This window comes from Microtus ochrogaster, chromosome 5, assembly GCF_000317375.1.
Source record: "Microtus ochrogaster isolate Prairie Vole_2 chromosome 5, MicOch1.0, whole genome shotgun sequence".
In the NCBI taxonomy this organism is placed as follows: Eukaryota; Metazoa; Chordata; class Mammalia; order Rodentia; family Cricetidae; genus Microtus; species Microtus ochrogaster.
Window position 1 is genome coordinate 37,894,847 of NC_022012.1, and position 22,807 is coordinate 37,917,653.

The following is a 22,807-nucleotide window of genomic DNA, read 5'->3' on the forward strand; positions in this document are numbered from 1 at the left end:
TCCTCTCAGAAATCAAAAACGAAATTCTTGAAACCCAGTGTCTTGGATACTTTTCTATTGCTGTGATAAAGCGCCATGACCTAGGCAGCTTATAGAAGAATTTATTTGAGACTTACAGGTGTAGAGGCTGAGTCCATGACCATCATGGCAGGGAGCACGGCAGCAGGCAGGCAGGCGTGGCACTGGAGCAGTAGCTGAAAGTTTACATATTGGTCCACAGCAAAAGGCAGGACATAGTGGTACTCGCCTTTAATCCCAGCACTTGGGTGGCAGAGACAGGTGGATCTCTGTGAGTCTAAAGCTAGCCTGGTCTACATATGGAGTTTCAGAACAGTAAGGACAATGTAGAGAGACCCTGTTTCAATAAACAAACAAACAAAGCACAAGCCAGAGAGATAGAGGGAGGGAGGGAGGGAGGGAGGGAGGAGGAAGAGAGAGAGAGTGCACTGAGAATGGTGTGGTATTATAAACCTCAAAGTCCACCCTCAGTAACAACTTCCTCCAACCAGGCCACACCTCCTAATTCTTCTCAAATAATTCCTCCAACTGTAGACCAAACATTCTAATACATGAGCCTATGGGAGCCATTCTTATCCAAACCGCCACGGTCAGGTAGAATGGCACATGTCTATAATGCCAGCAATGGAGAAGCCGATGCAGGAAGAGTTCTAGGAATTTAAGGCCAACATTTCCCTGCACAGGCATTGGTTGGTTTTTTGCTTAGTTGGTCAGGGACAGATTTGGCTCTGGTTTCAGGGCCAAAGTATGTTTCTTTCACTGACCCTTTTACCTTACACTCGGGGCACTATCTATCACCTGTTCCTCCTCCCCAGAAACCACATCCTGTCTCCCACCTACAGCTGAACAGACAAAAGAGCAAGGAACCAGCAGGGCAGGACAGGGTTCTTGTGGGTATTCAGACACACACACACACACACACACACACACACACACACACACACTTCCCCTAAGGGAATCTTTTTAAAGAATATACCTATAATCCCAACACTACATTGGTAGAAACAGAAGAATTAAATATTCAAGGCTAGCTTATGCTGCAAAATGAGACCCTGCCTCAAAAGAACAACAAAACATCTCCTTGACTACGTCACCACCTCCCTATAAACCTTCTGTGGTTTCCAGCTGCCAAGTTCGAAAACACAAGCACCTCATTTCTCCTTTCCCTCCCCACTTGGTATTTGCTGCCACCCCCACTTTGCTCTGTTTGGGGCCTAAGCTTTTGTTCTTGCTGCTCCCTCTTAAACCCCTCTTTCCTTCCCTCTTCTGCTTATTTATTTCAGAGTAAGAATGATCCAACTACCCAGGCAGTGGTGGCACACGCCTTTAATTCCAGTGTTTGATCAAAAGTGAGACCCCAGTCCTCTAACAGCCCTATATCCAAAGAGGCTGGAATTTAATATTGAGTTGGAAGTGCCACTCCCAGCCTGCCAGGTGCCCTTGGACTCCAACTCCCAGCCTGCCAAGCGCTGACCACTCCCACAGGGTATTTAGGGTCGCACAGGAACAAGAACACATGGTTTGGGGTTTGTGTGTGTGCTCCCTCTGTCTTTTCCTCCCATAATCCCCTGGCCACCCGGGAGTATGCCATCGATTAAACACGGGCATTTAATTTGGTTTGATCTGGCCTGATTGAAGTTCTTTTGTGTCGGTGGAGCAGCTTATCCAACTAGCAACCAAAGGCAGCAGCAGTTCTATGGGTCAGCAGAGTAGGCCTGAACCAGCTGCGATGATACCCATTTCTGCCCTGCCTTGTCGGCTGACGTCAGTACCAGTGGGGTGATTGTGGAGGGGTTCACTCCTTGTCTGGCCATCAGCAGGTGGCTCTGACATCGCAGGTCTTCCTTACATGGCAGCCTGGTGACACTTATGCATCATGTTTGATGGAAACCATGAGCCAAAAGTGTAGTGTAAAAAGGTCAACCAAAGAAATACATTCTGGCCCTGAAACCCAAGGGGGGGGGGAATACTTTAACTCTGAACCCAGAACCAAAGAAACCCACCCTGACCCTGAAACCAGAGCCAAAGGAACACACTTTGACCCTAGAACCAGAGCTGGTGAAAGAAATATATCCTGGCCCTGAAATTAGAGCCAAAAGGTCTATAAATGCCAGTAAAAGAAACACACTTTGGCCCTGAAACCAGAGCCAAATCTGCCCCTGACCAACTAAGCAGAAAACCAACCAATCCCTGTGCAGGGAAATGCACCAATCTCTGAGCAGAAAACCAACCAATCCCTGAGTAGAAAACCAACCAATCCCTGAGTACAAGCTCTAGCCAATCTGAGCTCAAGGGACTAAAATCTGACCAATTCCTACCCTGAAAAATCTTCTTCCTGGAAAAGCTCCACCCCTAAGAAGCCCTACATAAGCCCTATGCCTGTTCAGTTTGCTGCTGCTGCCCTTTTCCACCCTGGCAGAGGCAGTTACTCTCCTGGATTCTTCCCCCGCACCCTCCCCCCGTACCCCAATAAGACTCTTGACTGAGGTTTGGGTGAAGACCTTTGGCCAGGTGAAGCAGATGAGAGAAGTAACCACTTTTCCTAAGAGCACAGCAGAGAAAGGCTGTGACACTTTCACTGGGGAAACCTTCCCCTAACAGAGCAAATTTGTTCCAGTCCGGGGACCAGAGACGAATTGTAACAACTCTGCGGAAGCCCTCTCCTGCTGGAGCAGAGCTGTTACATTGAGAAAGCCTTACCTTAGAGAAGGGCTGTAAGCTCCTAGGCTTGCTGTGACCTGTGGTATTCCTTGGCCCCCAATTGCCAGAATATCCTTCCATCCGAGCTGAAGCACTTAGTATACCTTGACTCCGGAATGCCAGGATCCCTTTTCATCCGAGCTGTAATGCTTACAAAAACATCTACGACCAAACTCACTGTTAGTGTGGTGGGGGCATGGATCTGGAGGGCCATCAATGTAGGGATCAGCCACAGTCTCCCCTCTGCTAGAGTGCCTCAAGCCTCCCACAAGCACAGTAGACCTTCACAGAGCACCCGTGATATGGTCCAGAGGTCCGCGAACTAAAAGCACAAATAATCTACCCCTGTATGGAGCAAGGATGGATCTGCTCAAAAGATGCTCACAACAGAGGGGGAGAAATAAGCACGGAGAATTGTCCAAAGCAGTTCTGAACTCAAGCCAGGAACGTGGAGTCAGAACCATACTCTAGAGAAGTGGTTCTCAACCTTCCTAATGCTGTGACCCTTTAACACAGTTCCTCATGCTGTGGTGACCCCCAACCATAAAATTACTTCATTGCTACTTCATAACTGTAATTTTGCTATTGTTATGAATCATGATGTAAATATCTGTGTTTTCCAATGGTCATAGGCAAACCCTGTGAAGGGACTGTTCAACCCACCAAAGGGATCATGACCATGGTTGAGGGCCACTACTCTCGAGGCTATATTGCAGCTAAAGAGATCCCCATGTTTCTGGGCTCTTGGTCTTAGCTTCTACGCCTTCCTCCCTTCTCTCTTCCCCTATTGTGTGATATATGTGACTGTGTATGGATACACTCCCTGGAGCCCTCGCAGGGAGAGGCCAAAGTTGACTCCAGATGTCTAATTCAATTACTCTTGACCTTACTATGTACAAAGACTTAATTTACTTGCATTTATGTGTGTGACTATGTGGCCACCAGATCTTCTAGAGTGGGAGTTACAGGTGATTGTGAGCAGCCTGACAACCGGGAACTGAACTCTAGTCTTCTTAAAGAGTAGCCAAGAGTTCTTAACTCCTGGCCTTCTCCAGCCCTCTCTGCCTTATAATTTGAGACAGGGTCTCTCATTGAACCTTGAGCTCACCATTTAGGCTAGACTGGCTGGCCAGTGAGCTCCCAGGATCTACCTGTTTCTGCCCACTACCATCCACCCACCCCCTTCAGCACTAGGATAATAGGCATAAATTGCCACACCCAACTTTTTAAATGGGTGCTGTCAATCAAATTTAGGTTCTCTCTTTATCCACTAAGTCATCTCCCAGACCCTCCCCCTTCTTTTCCCTGAGAATAGCTCATGAGTGCTTAGACCTGCCTCCTGTCCAAAGAAAGCTGGGATCCACTTTCACACTGAGTCATTTCCAGCCCTGTGGATCATACCCTCTCCCCACTTCAAAACAGGGTCGGCACCCTTTCATAAACCAGTGGATGGACCTTTCCTTTAGACCTGAGCAAATGGCGTGGTGGTGCTTTCGTGTCAAAATCTATGCATGGCAGATTGCTTACAGACACCCACATTTTAGAATTTTAAAATTTTAAATAAAATGCATATATGGTGAGTGTGAGAATAACCCCCTTTTATTTTTTTGTGTAAGAGTCCATGTGTTTTTTTAATAATTTCTTGCCCCTGAGTAGTATATTATCTCAAATCCTTGAGAGGAGTTTGTTCCAGAGGCTGATATTGGGGTTTTAGCATCATTATGTGATGTGGGATTCCCCTCTGTATGCTGTGAATACCATTGGTGTATAAAGAAGCTGCTTTGGGCCTATTGCAATGCAGAATAGGGCAAGGTGGGAATTCCAAGCAGATAGAGAAGGAGAGAGTAAGCAGAGTCAATGAGAAGCCATGTAGTTGCTGCAGAAGACAGATTCACCTGAACCTTGCCAGTAAAACACGAGCCTCATGGCAAAATATAAAATAATAGAAATGGGTTAATTTAAGATGTAAGAGCTAGCTAGAAATATACATAAGCTATTGGCCAAACAGTATTGTAAATAATACAGTTTCTGTGTGATTATTTTGGGCCTGAGTGGCTGAGAAATGAACAAGCAGCCTCTGCCAACAGTACCCAGACAGAAACTATCATTTATTTAAGGCATCAGTGACTAAAAGCCCTGTGATGGCTAACAGAGAAATTCACTTTCTATCTAACATTCCATGGTGGGGAGGGGACAGGGACGATGTATTCTTTCTATAATTACTTCCTGCTGACCTTAGGATGCTGTTTCCAGTCCCTGGAAGGCTAGAATGTTAGCGGAAGGCAATGCAGGAACTTAAAAGCATCTGGTTCATTGACAAGTTGAAAACACAGCATTTACATTGGCTGGATTTGTCCCCATTAGCTTTCAGCGAGTTCAGGACTCACAGTGGTTTGGAGTAAGCTGTCATCAGCAACTGACCCTTGGATGGATTTGTCAGCCAAGTGGAAACCTATTGAGACAGATACAGACTAGGAACAGAGTTAAAATTTATAAACTCATTTGAAACTTGTAGACTCATAGTCTCAGTAACTGAGGAAGGGGAGGAGTGCCAAGACCAGGAGAGAGAGAAAAATACCATAATTCTTTTAACTTGTGAGAAGTGGATCCAAGTTTTAGGACTCTCTTGATTTTTCTGAAATTTATATGAATCTCCATTTTATAAAAAGACATAAAAGTTTTAGATATATTAGCATTATCCATCTGTGCTGAAATCCAGGCTGTAGAAGAGGCAGGTGGCAGATATCTGTAAAACAGCAGAAGTAGATTCACGTCCTTGAACCTTAGCAAAACCTATAGATTTTGGTTAGACAGCATGTAAGCCTATATTCAGAAGACAACCGAAAAAAATTTAAAATCTTGAGCTTGTGACCCCAACAGTAAGCAGGCATTGCTCTGTGAGCTTGTCAGAACTCTATTAATGCTAAAGTCTGAACTCTTGAAGTTCTGGTATAATGATATTATAGAAGTGGAAAGAAACCCTGTAATACTTTTATATACAACTTAAGCCATTTTTATCCTTATAAACTGTATCCCTATTTTTCAGACTATCCTCTTAGAACCACATAATCCAAGCTTTTGTGCCTTCAGATCCTTGTAACCTGTACTGATGTCCTCAGGCCTTTATATTTTTTAGACCCTCAGAGTTTATACAGACTCACTACACAAGCATTGTGTCTTATTTACATCATAGAAGTTAGACTGCCGTTTTCACTTACAGACCACAGATGGGATGCTGGCAGTTTTAAGAAACGTGTTTGGGCTTCCCTGTGAAAGTCTGAATAGCAAAGAGCTTTAGCCTGTCATTTCATTGGAGGCCAATCACACAGAACCCTGTAACTCAGAGGGTTGCAATATGATGATTAATTGTTGACTTGTATTTTTGACCTGAGTCCTCCTTTCACCTTTAAAGAACATGATCCCATTTTTAACATAAATATTCTGAAGTGAAGAATCACCAGCCTTCTTAATGAAGAAAACTAACCAGCATGGTCAAACCTCATAAAGACTTTACAGCTTTCCTTGAAACTCAGTATTATTCACGTCACTGTGGCCTTCTACAACTTTCTGTGTATCCTTGGGTCCAGCCCGCCCTCTTTGCTCCTCTGGTTTAGCCAGATATAGACAATTTCCTTTTTTCTTTCCCAATTATTATTCCAGTCTCTTGCATTTCTTTCTTATCTTTTCTCTCACTTCCCAGACAACATGCAAATTTCTAAGTGTTTTTCTATGATTTCTTCCAGCAGTCCAAAATATTGCATAAATACAACATTTTAAACAAGAGCAGAAATATATATATATATCATAATAGGAATAACTTAAATTTGCATTAACATATAAAAACCTGTAACAATGTAAAACATTTGAGATAACCAGCAGTTTTCTATCTTAATCAATAATAATTTGTACCTAATTTCCTTAAAAGATGATAAGTATTTGTAACCCATTGGATATAAATAACTAAAACCCATATTTTTTCTTTTCCTGTGAAAACAAAAGCATAATGTTTCCCAAACATAATTCATCTTTGCTTTTATCTTAAAATCAATGCTTCCCAAAGCATAAAGGTTAGTATAATTCGACATTTTTACTTCAAGCAGTATCAGGACAGAAAAGGGTTAAGGTGGGAAACTGTTGGCCAGCAGAGGAGACCTTGAGTGCTATCACAGTGAAGATTTTCTCTTAGGAAGGAAAGGAGGGGGGAGCAGCGCTGGTGGGCACAGAGTTTGCCCTTGATTGCCAGTGTTCCTGAAAAAAAAAAATGCTAACTTCTCTGGCCACAATTGCGGATTCTGTTTCACATTCGTGCAGTTTTTCCACTGCAAGCGGTCAATTCCCTGCCACCCCGTTCACATACGCATGTCTCACTGTCTATCCTCCCAGCCTACCTGAGTATGAGCACCCCGCCCTCTGCAGGAGCTGCTGACTGGCTGTGGGCCAGAGAACAGCAGAGGGAGGTGGCCCTTGCCATGCCTCTCCTTGGAGAAGCTTTTCTTTCAGGACTCAAAGTGCTGGAATTGATCCAACAAAATGCACAGAGTGGATGAGGCAGAGACAACAGTGACAAACAGGTACCTGTGCCACTTAAGCTTTTCAAAGACATGAACACATGAACAGAACAGCAACAAAGTAACAGTCAAAACAGACCAAGACAAGGAGCGCTCATCCACTCAGACCTTTTGAAATCTCTAGACTTCCTTGCTGCAGGGAACCAGGGGCACACATCCTTTACACATTTCAAAAACCAAAGCAATTGCTGTTGTCCTTCCATAGTACCCCTAGCCTTTAAAACAGCTGTAAGTAAATGTACACACAGAGCTGTGGATGCCCTACCTTGGCACCTCTAACTTTTAAAATATCTAGAAGTAAATGTACAAACAACTGTTTACTAGTTCTTAGACCTATAATTATATTAACTCTTAAATTTAAGTTACTTCTAACTTGTTTTCAGACTGTGCAACTGGCGTTTCTAGTATTTACATGTGTGTTTACTTACTTTTATATTTACAACACACAGCTCCTGGATAAGCTCACCACAGTTCCATTTTTCTGAGTGCACTCTTTTAACTCAAGGTGACCATCACATAAGTCGCCCAAATCCAGCCCCACTTTGGGCACCATATGTCAAAGCCTGCTCCAACAAAGTCGGGTGGAGTATCTGGAAGGGGGCACAAGGTTAAAGAAATACCAGACTGTAAGAAATTGAGACAGAAAATACAGGATAGATCCAGAAGGTCTGTTGGTGAATGCCAACCAGTCTCAAGTATATTTCAGAGCCTGCTTATATGCAAAAGCAGAACAAAGCACAGCATAGTCAGTCAGTATCTAATCATGAGAGACACTCCTGTCCTTGAATAAGAGTTTCCAATTTCTATCTCGATATTCCCGAAGTTTGGCATCAGCAGTATTCTTTCTATTAAATCACGTGTTCTTTTCTCATGGTCAAAATGCTCTTTCCCATGGGCTTAATCAGAACTTTGTCACAGCCCTCAAGGATCCAGGCAGAGCAGGCAAGCTTGAACTCAAATGATTTGTAAGTCTGAATTGACTCCAGATGGAAACTGAGTCACACATGGGCTACCACACACCTCCCATAGTTGTGCTGGGCTCTCCCACAGCAATCACTAAATAACAAAATGCCCCGCTGGCTTGCCTACAGCCTGATCTATGGAAGCATTTTTCTCAACTGAGTCTCTCTCTTCTCTGATGACTCTAACTTGTGTCAAGGTGACCTAAAAGTAGCCAGCACAGCCAGTCTGAGCTTGATAGTTCAAAAAAGGGAAAGAGGGGCTAGTGAAGTGGGTCACTGGGTCAAGATGCTCGCCGCAAAGAGTCATGACCTGTGTTGGGTCCCTCATGATTAAAGGAGAGAAACAACCCATACAAGTTGCCCTCTGACCTCCACACATGGGCCGTGGCATGCAAAGGGACATATAAACACACATAATAAAAAAACAAACAAATGAATGAAAAACAATATTTCTCTTAGTCTGTATTCTATTGCTGTGAAGAGACACCATGACCATGGCAACTCTCATAATAGAACCATTTAATTGAGGCTTGTTTCCAGTTTCAAAGGTTTATTCTGTTATTGTTATGGTGGGAAGCATGGGAGAGAACAGGCAGATACAGCACTGGAGAAGTAGCTGAGAGTTGTACATCTGGATCTACAAGCAGCAGAAAGAGAGAGCTACTGGACCTGACTTGAGTTTTTGAAACCTCAAAGCCTACACTTCCTTCAACAAGGCCACACCTCTAATCCTTCTCAAGTAGCGCCACTCCCTAATGACTAAGCATTCAAATATATGAGCCTATGGGAGCCATTCTTTTTGTTTGTTTGTTTGTTTTTCAAGACAAGGTTTCTCTATAGCTTTGGAGCCTTTCCTGGAACTAGTTCTTCTAGACCAAGCTGGCCTCAAACTCACAGAGATCCACCTGCCTCTGCCTCAGGAATACTGGTGTGTGCCATCACCACCCCACGTGGGAACCATTCTTATTCAAACCACCACATACTTAAATACAAGGCTCTCTTGTTTGTTTTGTGTTTTGTTTTAGCAAAAAGGAGAAACTAGAAGAGAGATACGTTTATCTCTCAGATTTGGAATATGAAACCCAAGGTTTCGGGCCCATCTGGTCAGCATCTGGTAAGAACCTTCCTCCGAGCTGCTTCTGAGAAGTTTCTGAAGGGTCACACAGACGAGCGATCACACAGAGAGAAGGGAAGTAAGAGTGAGATGCGACAAATCCAGTCCCTCAATAACCCACTCCTGAGGTGGAGCTCCACCTCTTAAAGGTACCACCAGTTTCACACAGTTATACTGGGGACCAAGCTTCTAGCATGAGTGTGGGGGACTGCATGTGTCTGGACCACAGCAGGCGTATCTCCAGTCCTCTAAGTCACCAGACCCAAAGTTTTTACCAACTGTGCAACCGCTACAAAGCACAAGCACTCTTGTTCCTGCTGCCATGTAATTCCCTTAGTAAGAAAGCTTGGACTGTGCCGAGCCAGGACAGGCAGGTTTTCCATGTGGGTCCCAGGAGAGAATGTTCCAGGGAGAAGCTACATAACTTCCTAATACTCATGTGCAAAAAGCTTAGCATCACTTCTGCACGACCTGATAACTGAAGTAGTCAGAAGGCCTGTGGAGAGTCTAGAGGAAGGAGGCAGAGTGGTCTAGAGGAGGTGTGGTGGGGCACACCTGTAATCTCAGCACTTGGGAGGTAGGGACAGAAGGGTCAGGATTTCAAGGTCATGCTCAGCTGCATAGCAGGTTTGAGGCAAAGAGAGAAATTCCCCATTCTTTGTTTTATTTTATTTTGTTTTATTTGTGCAACCCTGACTGTCCGGAAACTTGTAGACCAGGCTGGCCTTGAACTCAGAAATCTACCTGCATCCGCCTTCAGAGTGCTGGTATTAAAGGCATGCACCACCACTACGGCCCCAGCTCTTTTTTTTTTTTTCAAACAGGGCCCCACTATGCCCAGACTTTATTTTTTTTTTTTTTTTTGGTTTTTCGAGACAGGGTTTCTCTGTGGTTTTGGGAGCCTATCCTGGAACTAGCTCTTGTAGACCAGGCTGGTCTCAAACTCCCAGAGATCCGCCTGCCTCTGCCTCCCGAGTGCTGGGATTAAAGGCGTGCGCCACCACCGCCCGGCATCAGACTTTATTTCTTAATAAAAGAATACATAAGAATTTGTACCCAGGTTTTGGAATCAACACAGGCATATCTGGGGTAATTTGTTGTTTTGAGAGATTTATTCATTCATTTGACTCATTCATTCATGTTTTGAGACAGGGTCTCATGTATTCCAGGCTGGCCTCAAGCTCTCTACATAGGCAAAGATAGCCTTGAACTTCTGATCCTCCTGCCCCCACTCCTGAGTGCTGGGATTGTAGACATGTACCACCACACCCAGATGGTGGATGCTGGATATCAACCCCGGGGTTTCATGCATATTGGGCAAACATTCTGTCCACTAAGCTACACCCTCAGCCTCCATTCTATCATATGCTGGATCGCTTGGAATCACACACGCTTCTGTGGTCATACACAGAGAAAAGGCCTGTCACCTGGGAGCTGTCTGGGCTAGGTGGTCCCATGATGACTCATGGTCAGTTCTCCACACGGCTAGCTCAAAATTCTTCATAAGACTGATTGGAACTAATTTCCAAGAAAGCAATTGCCAACACAAACGCAGTGTTTAGGCACCTGTCTTTATCACGCACGCTAATGGCCAGTTGGCCAAAGCTTGTCCCATGGCCACACCCAGAACTGGCACAGATACTGGAGGCTTGATTCATGGGGACCACTAATGAGGCAATCTATCACCCATGGGCAACTCTGGTTCCCCTTTGAAGACTCAGTGCCCATCTCTGCTCTGCCCTATTCAGGAGGAAGGAATGGGTGACTCTGAGGAAGCAGAGTCCAAACACAGCAGGACTGAGCACAGTTAAATTCAGGAAGACTATAGCAGGATGCACAGGTTCACACCAGACAGGAAGTCGACAGGGGCTCCCACCCTAACCAAGAAGCTGTCTGCAACTGACACCACTTACAAAGGAAAAATTTGTTCTCTCCAATGGAGTCTCACAGGGTCTGTCAGCCACAATCAGGGTAGCCCCATATCTAACAGTAGATGGCCAACTCAAAACAAATTCAATGGTGTCTTTATAGATGCTAATTTTTTTTTGTCTTACTGGTCTTTTGCTTGTATAGTTTGGTTTCCATTTTTGTAGGGATTTGTGTGTGGCAGTGTACAGGCTTTTGGGGCTTTGTATTTTTGGTTTATTTGTTTTGCTTGTTTGTTTGTGTTTTTAAGAGAGAAAGAGCATGGCATTGGGTGGGTATGGAAGGTGAGGAAGATCTGGGATGAGAAAAGCATGATTAAAATAGATTTTTATGGCAGTGCATTCTAGGTTGGCGCAGCCGTGGTGGCTCGTGTCCTTTCCGTCTGTGTCCGCTGCCTGCCCTCGGCCTTTGCACCGCTGCCCTGGCTTCCCACACTGGCCTTGGCCCGGCCACTCAGCACCACTTTCTACCCTGAGGGAACCCAGAGGAGGTCTGGGACTCTGCAGCCTGCCCTGGCCCTCACTCAGGTCACACACTTGTGCCTCCAGTAGAGTGGCATACCCCCTTTGACGTTAGAAGGAATTAAGGACTGAGTGCTGTATGTCTTGAAACTCTATGACAAGACTGACCCAGAAAAGCTCTCAGTAAATTCTCATCTTATGAAGGACCTGGGCTTAGACAGTTTGGACCAAGTGGAGATTATTATGGCCATGGAAGACAAGGATTTGAAATTCCTGATATAGATGCAGAGAAGTTAACGTGGCCACAAGAAATTGTAGGTTACATTGCAGATAAGAAGGATGTATATGAATAAAGTTTTAGAGCCTTCTTCCTCGTCGGGAGGACTCAGAGAACGCCCAATTGCATCATGGCTGACTGACAGCGGTTCTGTTGGACTTGTATTTAAATTGTCTGAGTGTTTTACCCTTTAAAAATAAATCTATTATAAAACTACAAAAAAAAAGAAAAAGAAAAATGAAAGAAAATATTTTTATGAAAAAAATTTCAAAAGAAAGATTTATTAGCTGGGTTCAGTGACACATTGCTCTAATCCCAGCCCTCGGGATACTAAGGCAGGAGGATTGTGAGTTCTAGGCCAGCCTGGGTACTTTCTCCTCTCAATTCCTCTCAACTTCTAATTTGTCTCCTAAAAAAATAATTTGTTTTGGTCATACTAACAAGCATATACCTACTTAGGAAACTAACCCAACCTGAAATTAGGACAGGCAGCAGAGAGTATAACATTGATTCCAGGATTCTTTGAATTTCATAGATAAGCCATGTTTCCAAACAAATTTAAAAATAAACAGAGCCGGGAAGTGGTGGTGCAGGCCTTTAATCCCAGCACTCAGGAGGCAGAGGCAGGCGGATCTCTGTGAGTTCAAGACCAGCCTGGTCTACAAGAGCTAGTTCCAAGACAGCCAGGCCTACACAGAGAAACCCTGTCTCAAAACAAAATAAAACAAAAACCAGAACAGACAGAACCAGTGCAAACTAGAGGGCAAGAAATGAACCACAGAGTTGTCATCTGACCTCCACATGCATGGCATGGCACATGCGATCCCACACATGTGCGTGCACACTCACACACACACACACACACACGCACAATGATAATGATGATGACAATGATTAATGTTTATTGAATGTTTAAAAATCAACAGAAAAAGGCTGTTCCCCCCCCCCACTTCCGGCTTTCTTTTTCCACATAAGGACATTAAAAACACACAGGAAATCCACCATGAGCACTTAAAAACGCGGGAAGCTATACTCTGGAGATGCAAGTGTAGAAAAGGCAGCTGTGGCCTTAGACTGGACCAACCTTGGAGCTGGGTACTATGTGCTGTCTTGACATCTGATCAAATCTGCAGGGTTTCAAGTGTCCCCGCATCTTACAGAATCAGAGGGCTGCTCCACTCCATACCAGCTGATAACGTCCTCAGCCAGACAGCCCTCCTTGTGAGGACCAGGCTCAGGTCTTGTTTCTCCCTGAGCAAAGGCTTCAGTTTTCTGGAGACTACAAGCATGAGTCAGTCTGTCCAGTTCACCGTCCTGCAGGGAACCTGGTATCCCCACCAAGCCTGCTTCCTAGAGATCCAGGTTGGTGGGTTTCAGGATGCAAGCCCCTTCTGGCAATACTGTGGATAGTGTTGTTCTCTGAATTGTGAGCATATGAGGCCCTTAAATACTATTACTCAACGCTGAGTGTTCAGCCCTGGGATAGGTACCTTTCCTACAGCAACTAAGTGAAGGGGGAGAAATCTGGCAGTGATGGCCAAATACCCCCATACCATCTCCCCCATGGCACAGTGAAATCATTCTAGAAAAGCCTTGACATTCCAGGCTCGGAAGTACAGGAGCCCTGTGGAGTCAATCCGAGACCTAGTCACTCCTTCATCCCAGGCGTGGCTCCCCTGCAGAGTAACTGGCTGACTTTTGACAAGTCATTTTCTTTCCCTGTCTTCAGGTCCAGGCTGTAAAGTGAGGGGCAGTTCTGTGACCCCTCTGATGTTCCCAACACTCTGATAGTATCTACAAAAACCACCCAATGTGATTAGATCTATATGACTATAAAGGGTAAATGTCCCTAGGTTGTTTTGATCTCAAGGAGTTTGTCACCCACTGTCTCAAGCTGGAGGGGCTACAGGAGACAATGAAAGAGGGGCCTGGGTGACCAACAAAAGACTCTCTTGCCTGACTCAGTTCCTTCGAGCTTTGACTTCTCACTTGGCAGAAATGGGAGTTTTCTGTCTCCTCCCCTTTCCCATCCATGGTCTCTCCCTAGATCCTGGACTGTCTTCTTCCGGCCTTTGATTCCATCCGACTGGAGATGATGCTCAAGCAGATACAGAGTAGCAAGCTCTCAAAAGGCCATGCTCCCCTCCCTTTCCTGAAGGCAGAGTGCCTAGGGACCCAGAAAGTAGGCCAGGTCCTGGAAACCTTCGCAAAGTAGCACGACAGGCCTCAGAAGGACCTGCAGAGTAGCATCCAGGGCCTCGGGCAGCCTGAGCTCTGCAGCTAACAGCCCTCTGGCCCATGTTCTGCTCTAGAATAAAGCAACCAAGCAGCTCCAGACCCAAGCTGTGGGAGGAGGAAGTCCCGAACTAAAGCAATTGGGCTCAGATAGGAAAGATCCCTGAACCCGAAGGGAACCCACTGCAGTCCAGGGACAGAACGGAGCATGTGTGGAACGAGACAGGAAGGAAGCTCAAAGATTGAAAAAGAATGCAAGGGGGGTGAGAAGCTGAGATTCTGAGAAGTTCCCCTTTGAACAGTAAAGCCGGGTGGGTTCATCTACAAGAGGGGTGGTCCTCCAAGGGGGGGCTGTTCCTTAATTCCCAAGCCCTGGGGAGCTTTACCAAAAGCATCCCAGGAGTTCAATGGTTTACCAGAGGAATAGCTCCACTCCTGTTAGAATGTCCCATCATCTCAGGCACTGAGGGAGGAGATTGAAATTGCATCTGCAGGCCCAGGGAAGGCTTCCAGCAGGGCCATTACTGTATTGAGCCTGCAGTGCCGGTGCCAGGGCTGACTTCTATGAGGAAAGAGGAGGATGAGCAGGCAGATGGCTGAGACCTAGGGCTAGCCCACAAGACTTCCCAACCAGAATTCAGAGACCAGGAGGTTCAAATCAGACCAGCCTTTTAAAAATATAAATAGAGGGACAAGCAAGATGGCTCAGTGGGTGAAGGGACTTGTCAACAAGCCTGACCACCTGAGATCAGTCCCCACGAACTACGTGGTAGGAGGAGCCAACTCTGGAAATCTGACCTCTGGCCTCCAAATAGGTGCACTTGGCCATGTGCTTGCACAGGACACACACACACACAAAATTGTTTACGTGTGTAAACAATTTTAAGTTTCATTTAAAATAATAATAAATATTAACAAATAAATCATTAGCACTCGTGTTTAAAAAGAACCTCTTAGTGACATCACAAAGTTGATGGGGGAAAAGAGGTATCCCTGAGGATGAGAAACTGGGACTGGGCCTTTCCAGTTATCACATGCATGCCCCCCCATTCTGAGAGGTTCTCTCTTTTCTCTCCCTCTAGCTGAAGGGTGGGAAGTGGAGTGGCTCAGCACTGAGGCTTTGGGTTCTAAGATCCGCGATTGGTCAGTCTGCTAGACTACTTACCAACCATGAAGTAACAAGGAGTGGAATAGGCCCAGTCTGTTGTGATGGGAGTGGGCATGGAATGTGACCGTGGATGTAATGAGCTGGGCACAAAGCTCATAAGAAGGCAACACTCCTTCCCTTGTTTGAAGACTCATGGAAGTGAGAACATTCTAGCTGGCTGGGCCAGGGAGGGTCAGCTCAGGAATAGCATCAGGAGCAGAAAGCATTCCTCCAGCAGCACCAAGGGCTCTGGTACAGGAGGTGGACAGGCCTGGGCAGCAGAGAGAGGGGCCAGGGGGGTGCACCTCTTGACTTGCTTCCAAAAGCCTGCTCTAGCATGGAATGCAACCAACCAATTTCCTTTGCAGAATTCCAGGCTCCAAAGCCAAAACTTGTCCCTGGAGGCTCCAGCCTAGAGGGAGAGGAGGGGGAAGCTAGCAGGCCTCCCCAGAGCACTCTCTCCTTCCTTTGTCCAGACTTCTGAAGGCTCTAGCAGAGAAAGGGTTACAGCCTTAAAAGGAGAGCAAGTGCTCCGGTATGAGAAGGAAGCTGCCCCATCCTTATTCCGGGGGGTGGGGGTTCCCAAACTGTCTTTTCCCTAAGCAGGCCAGTGAGGGTACCCCTTCAGTAACAGCCAGCCACCTTCCCACACCCAGGCGCGCCCTCACCCGATACCCCACCCCCTCGATCCTTTTTTTCCCTCAGCCTCTGATTGGCTGAACCCCGAGGCCCTCCCTGCTCCCCCCTCTCCCCCACCCCTGGTGAAAACTGCGGGCTTCGCGCAGGGTGCAGCAACTGGAGGCGGTGGTGCATCCGGACGAGGCTGCAGCTACCAGAGTCCAGGTGAGAACAGGAGCCAGGAGGAAGCCGCGCACACAGGGACAGCCACAGAGCGAGGGTGCTAGCCCTTCCAGCGGCAGCTTTGGAAAAGGATACGAGGGCTCTCCTTAATGGGGGCGCGGTAACTGGGGAAGGGACTTGCATCCCAGACTGGGCGGGAGTGAATCTGTGCAGGGTCGCAGGCTTTTGCTGGCGGGCGCTGTCAGAGACTGGGTGCCAGAGGAGAACAGTGAGGAAGGGGACACCGAGGACAACCTTTAGTTCTGCCGTCCACCCAGAGGTCCCCACGTTCAGATCGCTAGGGAAAGGGGGTAGTGCCGCTAGAAGGAGGAGGCAAGTGGTAAGCTGGAGGGAGTCTCCGCCGGGTGACCTCGCGGCTGGCTGGGTGCGGGGCACCTCAGGTAAGGAAACCGCAGTGCTGCAGAAGGGGACTGGGTGGCAGGCGCGGGGGAGGGAAGAGCTAGAAAGGATCACGGGGGGATGGGGAACCTCAATTGGCAGAGGAGGATTGAAATACGGAAATGGCAACAGGGTGGGGTCAGCCAGGCGTGGCCTCAGGGAGAGACCCAGAATTTGGCTAGGTGTGGGCTTTCTGAGACAGGGGCACCAGGACACAAACTGCCTCTGTCAGCGCACTCTACCTCTTCTCCTGGTTCTGCCAGGCCTCCAAGTCTCAGCTCCATTTCCTTCCTCTAGGGTTCCTTTTTCCTCCCCCAATCCCAAACCCACGCTCTCTCCTCCAAAACCCAGTGTTCTCAAACCCAAGCCCTATGCGGGCTTGGGCGTGGTGGGTTAGCCTTTAATCTCAGCCCTCAGGAGGTGGGGGCAGCGGAATGAAGAGTTCAAGATCAACTTGGTCTTACCTCGCGAGTTCCAAGCTCACCAGGGTTACTTAAGGAAGCCTTGCCTCTAAAATAAATAAACAGCCCCCTTTCTCCGCCACAAAGTCTTGGGATCCAGCGCCCCCCAAGCTGAGATGACATTCACTGTCGCAGCCCATCCTGGAGATCCCATTCTCTTCCCCCAAGGACCTTGGACTGCGAGAGTGGCAGAGAGGTGCGCCCTGCGCAAAAGGCTGTGTAGCCTAGGTGGAGCCCGCGAACACTCTCTCAAGCAAGGACAGGCTGCTCAGTGTTGCCAATGTGCTGAGCAGGGAGCGCTTGACTGCAGGGTGGGGAGTGAGTTGGGGGGAGCTGGTGGTAACAGAAAACCTATGTCGGGAAGCTATGAACACTGGACTAGAAAACTGCAGCCCCCAGAATCCTTGAGAGCTGGCCGCATTTGCAAGCGTCTCTGGCTTATGTACAACCAGAGCGCTAAGGCTTCTCATTCATATCCTGTGGCACCTTAGCTAGACACGTGCTTCACCTCATCCCTAGTCAATAAGCTGTCTGGATCACTTACTGTGGGGCATAGCGCCTGATGCTTATCTTTTTTTCTTCTTCTTTTCTTTTCTTTTGGTTTTTCGAGGCAAGGTTTCTCTGTAGCTTTGGAGCCTGTCCTGGAACTAACTCTTGCAGACCAAGCTGACCTCGAACTCACAGAGATCCGCCTGCCTCTGCCTCCCAAGTGCTGGAATTAAAGGTGTGCACCACCACCACCCAGTGCTTACCAATTTTCTTAAACCCCATCACAAATTCCTCCCCCCCATATAAGGTTTCTCTGGCTGTCCTGGAACCAGCTCTATAGATCAGGCTGACTGCCTCCAACTCACAGAGATCTGCCTGCCTCTGCCTCCCTGCCTCTGGGATTAAAGGCGTGCCCCATTACATCTGGTCACAATCCTATTCTTACGTAAGATTCAAAGAGCCTCATTTATCCAGTAAATATCTTTTATCCAGCTCTCAGGACACAGTTTGAGGACATCCTAAACTACATTGGGAGATCCAGCCTCGATAAAATAATAATAGGCCAGGTGGTGGTACATACCTATAATCCCAGCACTCGGGAGACTGCAGCAGTTTGGTGAGTTTGAGGCCAGCCCAAGCTACATAGTGAGACCCTATAAAATAATAACAAATAATTAATTATAAATAAGCAAGTATATTTGAGTATCCATTATATGCTAGGACTGATCTGGGCATTAGGTATCTTCTCAACTAGTCCCCAAGGAGGGTGTCTTTTTGTTCAATGAGTATGAAAGTCTTCATTTGGAAAGACTGAATGAGTTCTGGAGAGCGGCTGCACAGCGTCATGACCAAGCCTGACCCTCCTTACCCTTGCACTCAGGCTTGGACTAAGACGGTAAAAGTTATGTGCAGTTTACCAGATCAAAATTGTAAACATAGGCAATGCTTGCCCAGAGAGGTTTTAAATCCCAGAAAAGTGACGGAGTCGCCCAGCAGGGAAGTACTCCAGGGACTGCACAGACACGTGGCATCCCAGGAAGTGTTTCCTCCTCCTTTGCTTTCTCTGAGTGGCAAAGAGCCTCAGGCAATGTCACCTTCAAAGAGAAGAGGTGAAGGGAGGGGCTTGGGTGTCCGTCAAGGTCTGCAGGGGCTGTCCACACCGACAGTGAATGTGGGCCCACTTGTCCCACCTCTTGGCTGATACCCAGCTTTCCCCACTCCAGAATCCAGGACAGAACCCTTGGCACCATGAATCCAGTCATTGGCATCGCTCTCCTGCTTTCAGGTACTGGGCAAGGGGCAGGGCCGGCATTCCTTCCCTTGGGGAAGTCTCTTTGTCTTAGACTCGGGAGCTTGGAGGACTCAACCTCACGGATGTGCCTGTTGGTGGTCTTCAGCAAAGTGGAAACTCCACACAGGAGCTCAGAACTCCCCTTGAGCTCCTGTTCATGAAACATTCATTGATGAGACTTAGAGGTTGAGCAGACTAGAGATGGAAGCTGGAGTCTGGGGGGTTGTTCTGATATTCTACCAGTACCCCAGGGGTGAGTGCAAAGCACACAACCTCCCCGGCCAGGCCCCACCCTACTCTTCCTGGAGGTGGGAGGCCCCTGCTCCGTGTCTCCCCCAATTCAGAGAAGGCACTGCTGTGCCAGTCTTGCAGATGTCCAGAGGACAAAAGGTGACCAGCCTGACGGCCTGCCTGGTGGACCAGAACCTTCGCCTGGACTGCCGTTATGAGAATAAGACCAACTCGCCCATCCAGCACGAGTTCAGCCTGACCCGAGAGAAAAAGAAGCACGTTCTGGCAGGCACTCTCGGGGTACCCGAGCACACGTACCGCTCCCGGACCAGCGTCACTGGCAACCCCAACATCAAGGTCCTCACCTTAGCCAACTTCACCACCAAGGATGAGGGCACCTACGCATGTGAGCTGCGAGTCTCTGGCCAGTCTCCCACAACCTCCTCTCAAAATGTCTCTGTGCTCAGAGGTGAGACTGGTCCCCAGAAAGATGAAATGGCCAGGTTAGCCAGGCTGGGGCTAACTAATCTGCCTACAAAAAAAGCAACCAGCAGCTCCATTAGCTGGGATGGAGAGGAGAAGGGCCCAATAGCCTTCTCATATTTCCCAATGGCTGCCTGATCCCTGGGGAACTGCTGCCCTCTGTGTGAGTGGGGACAGGTCAGGGGCGGGATAGGCAGACTATACATTGAAGAGCTAGTGGAAAGCTAGTGGAAAGACGGTGATTCTGTTACACCATCCGGTCGAGCCAGCTAAGACTTCAAGACAGCAGCTGCCTTAAAGGGAGAGCACCTGGCATTGCCTTTGCTGCCCCTCCTCCCCTCACCTCCTTCTCTCTCCACAGACAAGCTGGTGAAGTGTGGCGGCATAAGCCTGCTGGTTCAGAACACCTCCTGGCTGCTGCTGCTCCTAATCTCCCTCTCCCTCTTCCAAGCCATGGATTTCATTTCTCTGTGACTGGTTGGGTCCACGGAGAAACAGGAAGCCTCAAGGCCCAGTACAGAGGTCCTGCTTCTCTGGGTCAGCTGACTCCCTTCCTCAGTCCCTTGGGGAGAAACAGGGACCCCGTCCCTCCTAAGGAACCCCAGTGCTGCATGCCATCCACCGCCCTCTCCACTGACCGCTGGCTGCCATTTTATACTCTTCATTCCGGGGCTGCTTCTGTTTATTTCAAGTTTCTCCTTTCTTTTCTCTGGGAGTTTGTGACGAGGGAGGCCAGGATTAGGGACCTAACGGAGCATAAGGGTGGATGATGGATATTGGGGTGGCAGGTTACCAGTCCCTGGGGGGGAGTTCCTCCTTGCCAACCAGGCCAGATGCCTGAAGGAGACAGAGTTGGGGTGTGTCTGTGCCTGGTACAGTCATACTCTTGATGAAAGTATAGCCCAGTGGGCAGGGAGGGGGGGCCTCAAGATCTCAGGATATCAGCATGCTGCTCAGCCTTTGTGGCCCATCCAATGAGGATGAGAGCCGAGATTCTACAAGATCATTCTCGGCCGCCACACACACACACACACACACACACACACACACACACACACACACACACGCCCCCTCCTATCACTGAAGAAGTCCCCTGGGGCTCTTGAGCCAGGGCACATTCAGTAAAGATGCAGGTTCAACCAGAGAATTTTGGGGAGACGGGAGGAGGAAGAGGTGAGGGAACATCACCCCTCCTGTCTCTGTCTGCCACTACCTGGAGTGACTGGGCTGGCAGAGGAAGGCCAGCTCCTCCCCAGCTCCCAGGGAGCCAGAACTGTGACTGGAAAACCTAAGTCAGCGCAGGAAGGAGGTCCTAGAGCCATCCAGCTGGACCCGGCTTGCTAAGGGAAATCCTTGGCTCTTCTTTCCCATGCCCCTCTGTGCCAGCCCCTCTGGCTGTCCTTGATCCCCCAGACAACCAGAGTCTTGCCACCTGCCTCCTCTGGAACCTCCTAGGGTGAGAAGCAGGTGGTGGAGAGAGACCCAGTGTGAATACTTCTCGGAAGATAGCTTTTCCCAACACCCACTTCCCCACTGGCAACTCTGCCTGTCCTGTCACCGTGTGTGGTGCCACCACAGCTTACAGCATCTCACTGAGGGAAAAAAAAAAGCTGCACAATAAAACCAAGCCTCTGGAGTCTGTCCTGGTGTCTGTCTTCACTTCGCTCCGCCATGATCCCCGACCCGGATGGCTTGATTGGGTGTTTCTATGGGCAGAAGGTCCAACAGGACTCTGAGGACCCGGTCTTCCTATCCCCTTGCCTACTCTCTCCCACTTTCTGCACACACACACACGCACACACCACACACACACCGCCACAGGAACACGATACTGGGCTTCTCTACAGAGCGACTCTGACGTGAAATCGTCAGTCAAAGCCATGTGGGTTCTCTCTGCTGACTCACCGGGCAACAGCCATGAGTTCACCAGCCAACACGTGGGCCCCACCAGGCAGCCCTGGCTCTGGAAGTACCAGTGATTTTGTTCTGATGGTTGCACCCCGCCTTTTCTCCCAGCCCTGTTTCTACAGAAATGCAACCTTAAGTCCTGTCTGCCTAGAAGGCGCGCATGCCCTTGAGAGCTGGGAGGCCCAGGCATCAGGCCCTCAGTACAAAAGCAACCACTTGGGAAAGGGCTGGGGTAGGCTTCCCCTCCCGAGTGGAAACGTGGGGTCCCATCCCTGGAACCCTCCTCAAAGAGTGATGAGTGAAATGTGAACAGGCACCACAGGCCGTCCTGGGTTTAGGGTCGGCTGGGGACCACAGGGTGATAACGGGTTTCATTTGCAGTAAACTATGGAGACAGCCTGAGACAGCCCACCCTGCTTTGACAGGCAATGTGGGAGGAGGCTGAATCACTTGGTATTTAGCCTGGATAGAATAATTATCTGAACATTCTTCTTAAATATCCCAATCTAAATCAATGCCACTTGTTCCCAGTCTTCCTCTCCTTGCTTTGGCCTCCCTTCTGACCACGCCTGATGAAGCCAGGAGAAACCACTCATTGCGGACCATAAGCCATTAGGCAGGTGCAGCCAAGCCTGGGCTGTCCAGGAAAGGGATAGTCCCAAGACCCAGGCTCCCTGTTCGGCACTTCCGTGCAGCTACAAACATCAGACCAGAGAGTCTATAAGGAAACCTTCGCAGGGGAGAGGAGTCGCTCAAGTACTAGGCAGGTTCGGGAGGCCCCGCCCTCAGAGCAGTGGGAGGTCAAGTTCAAAGTGGTTTTCTGGAAAGAACTGGGAGACCCGGTAGGAAGCCCAAACGAGAAGCCTACTTGAGACCTGGAGGGTGTTCCTTGTGTGGCCTTTGCTACATCTGGCAGTCTTTCCCTAGAGAACTTTGGGGCCATGCTGTTCGGGAGGTGGGGTTGCCTCTCTGAAGCTATCTCAGAGTTGCAGACTCAGCCCACGAAGCCACAGAGGACCATGAGCAAAAAGGGCAGAAGAGGATGAAGGGGAAAGCCATGAGGCCTTGCAGTCTAAACCAACCCAAGACAATCATGACACAGACAGGAATGCTAAAGGTTTTCAGCAGCTGGCCATGACACCCAGCAGTGCCTCGGGTTGAGTCGGTAAATCTGTGGAGGCTGTGAGATGTCTGTAGGATTTGGGGCTCCTGCCCAGATGCCCCAAGTCTCCCACCCACCTCTTCACTGCCCCTAACCTCGCTCTACCTTCAGCTACTAGCTCAAGAGCATCAGCTG

The 22,807-nt window shown here is 48.3% G+C and overlaps 1 protein-coding gene and 1 pseudogene across 3 annotated transcripts; both read left to right on the top strand.

Annotated features, from left to right (window-relative positions):
- LOC101992648 overlaps nucleotides 1-12,235 on the top strand; it is a 169,311-nt pseudogene extending 157,076 nt beyond the window's left edge.
- A 3,849-nt stretch (nucleotides 12,236-16,084) lies between these two features.
- On the top strand, nucleotides 16,085-21,243 carry Thy1 (Thy-1 cell surface antigen). 3 transcript variants are annotated; one of them, XM_005347157.3, is made up of 4 exons: nucleotides 16,085-16,251; nucleotides 18,821-18,882; nucleotides 19,253-19,588; nucleotides 19,964-21,243. In XM_005347157.3, exons 2-4 carry the CDS (start codon nucleotides 18,846-18,848, stop codon nucleotides 20,074-20,076), a joined length of 486 nt encoding a protein of 161 aa, XP_005347214.1. In that variant the 5' UTR covers nucleotides 16,085-16,251; nucleotides 18,821-18,845; the 3' UTR covers nucleotides 20,077-21,243. The 3 variants fall into 3 exon arrangements, with proteins under 3 accessions (XP_005347214.1, XP_026635116.1, XP_013201780.1); XM_026779315.1 differs by lacking the exon at nucleotides 16,085-16,251 and adding an exon at nucleotides 16,273-16,649; XM_013346326.2 differs by lacking the exon at nucleotides 16,085-16,251 and having other exon boundaries at nucleotides 19,261-19,588.
- Nucleotides 21,244-22,807: the final 1,564 nt, after the last annotated feature.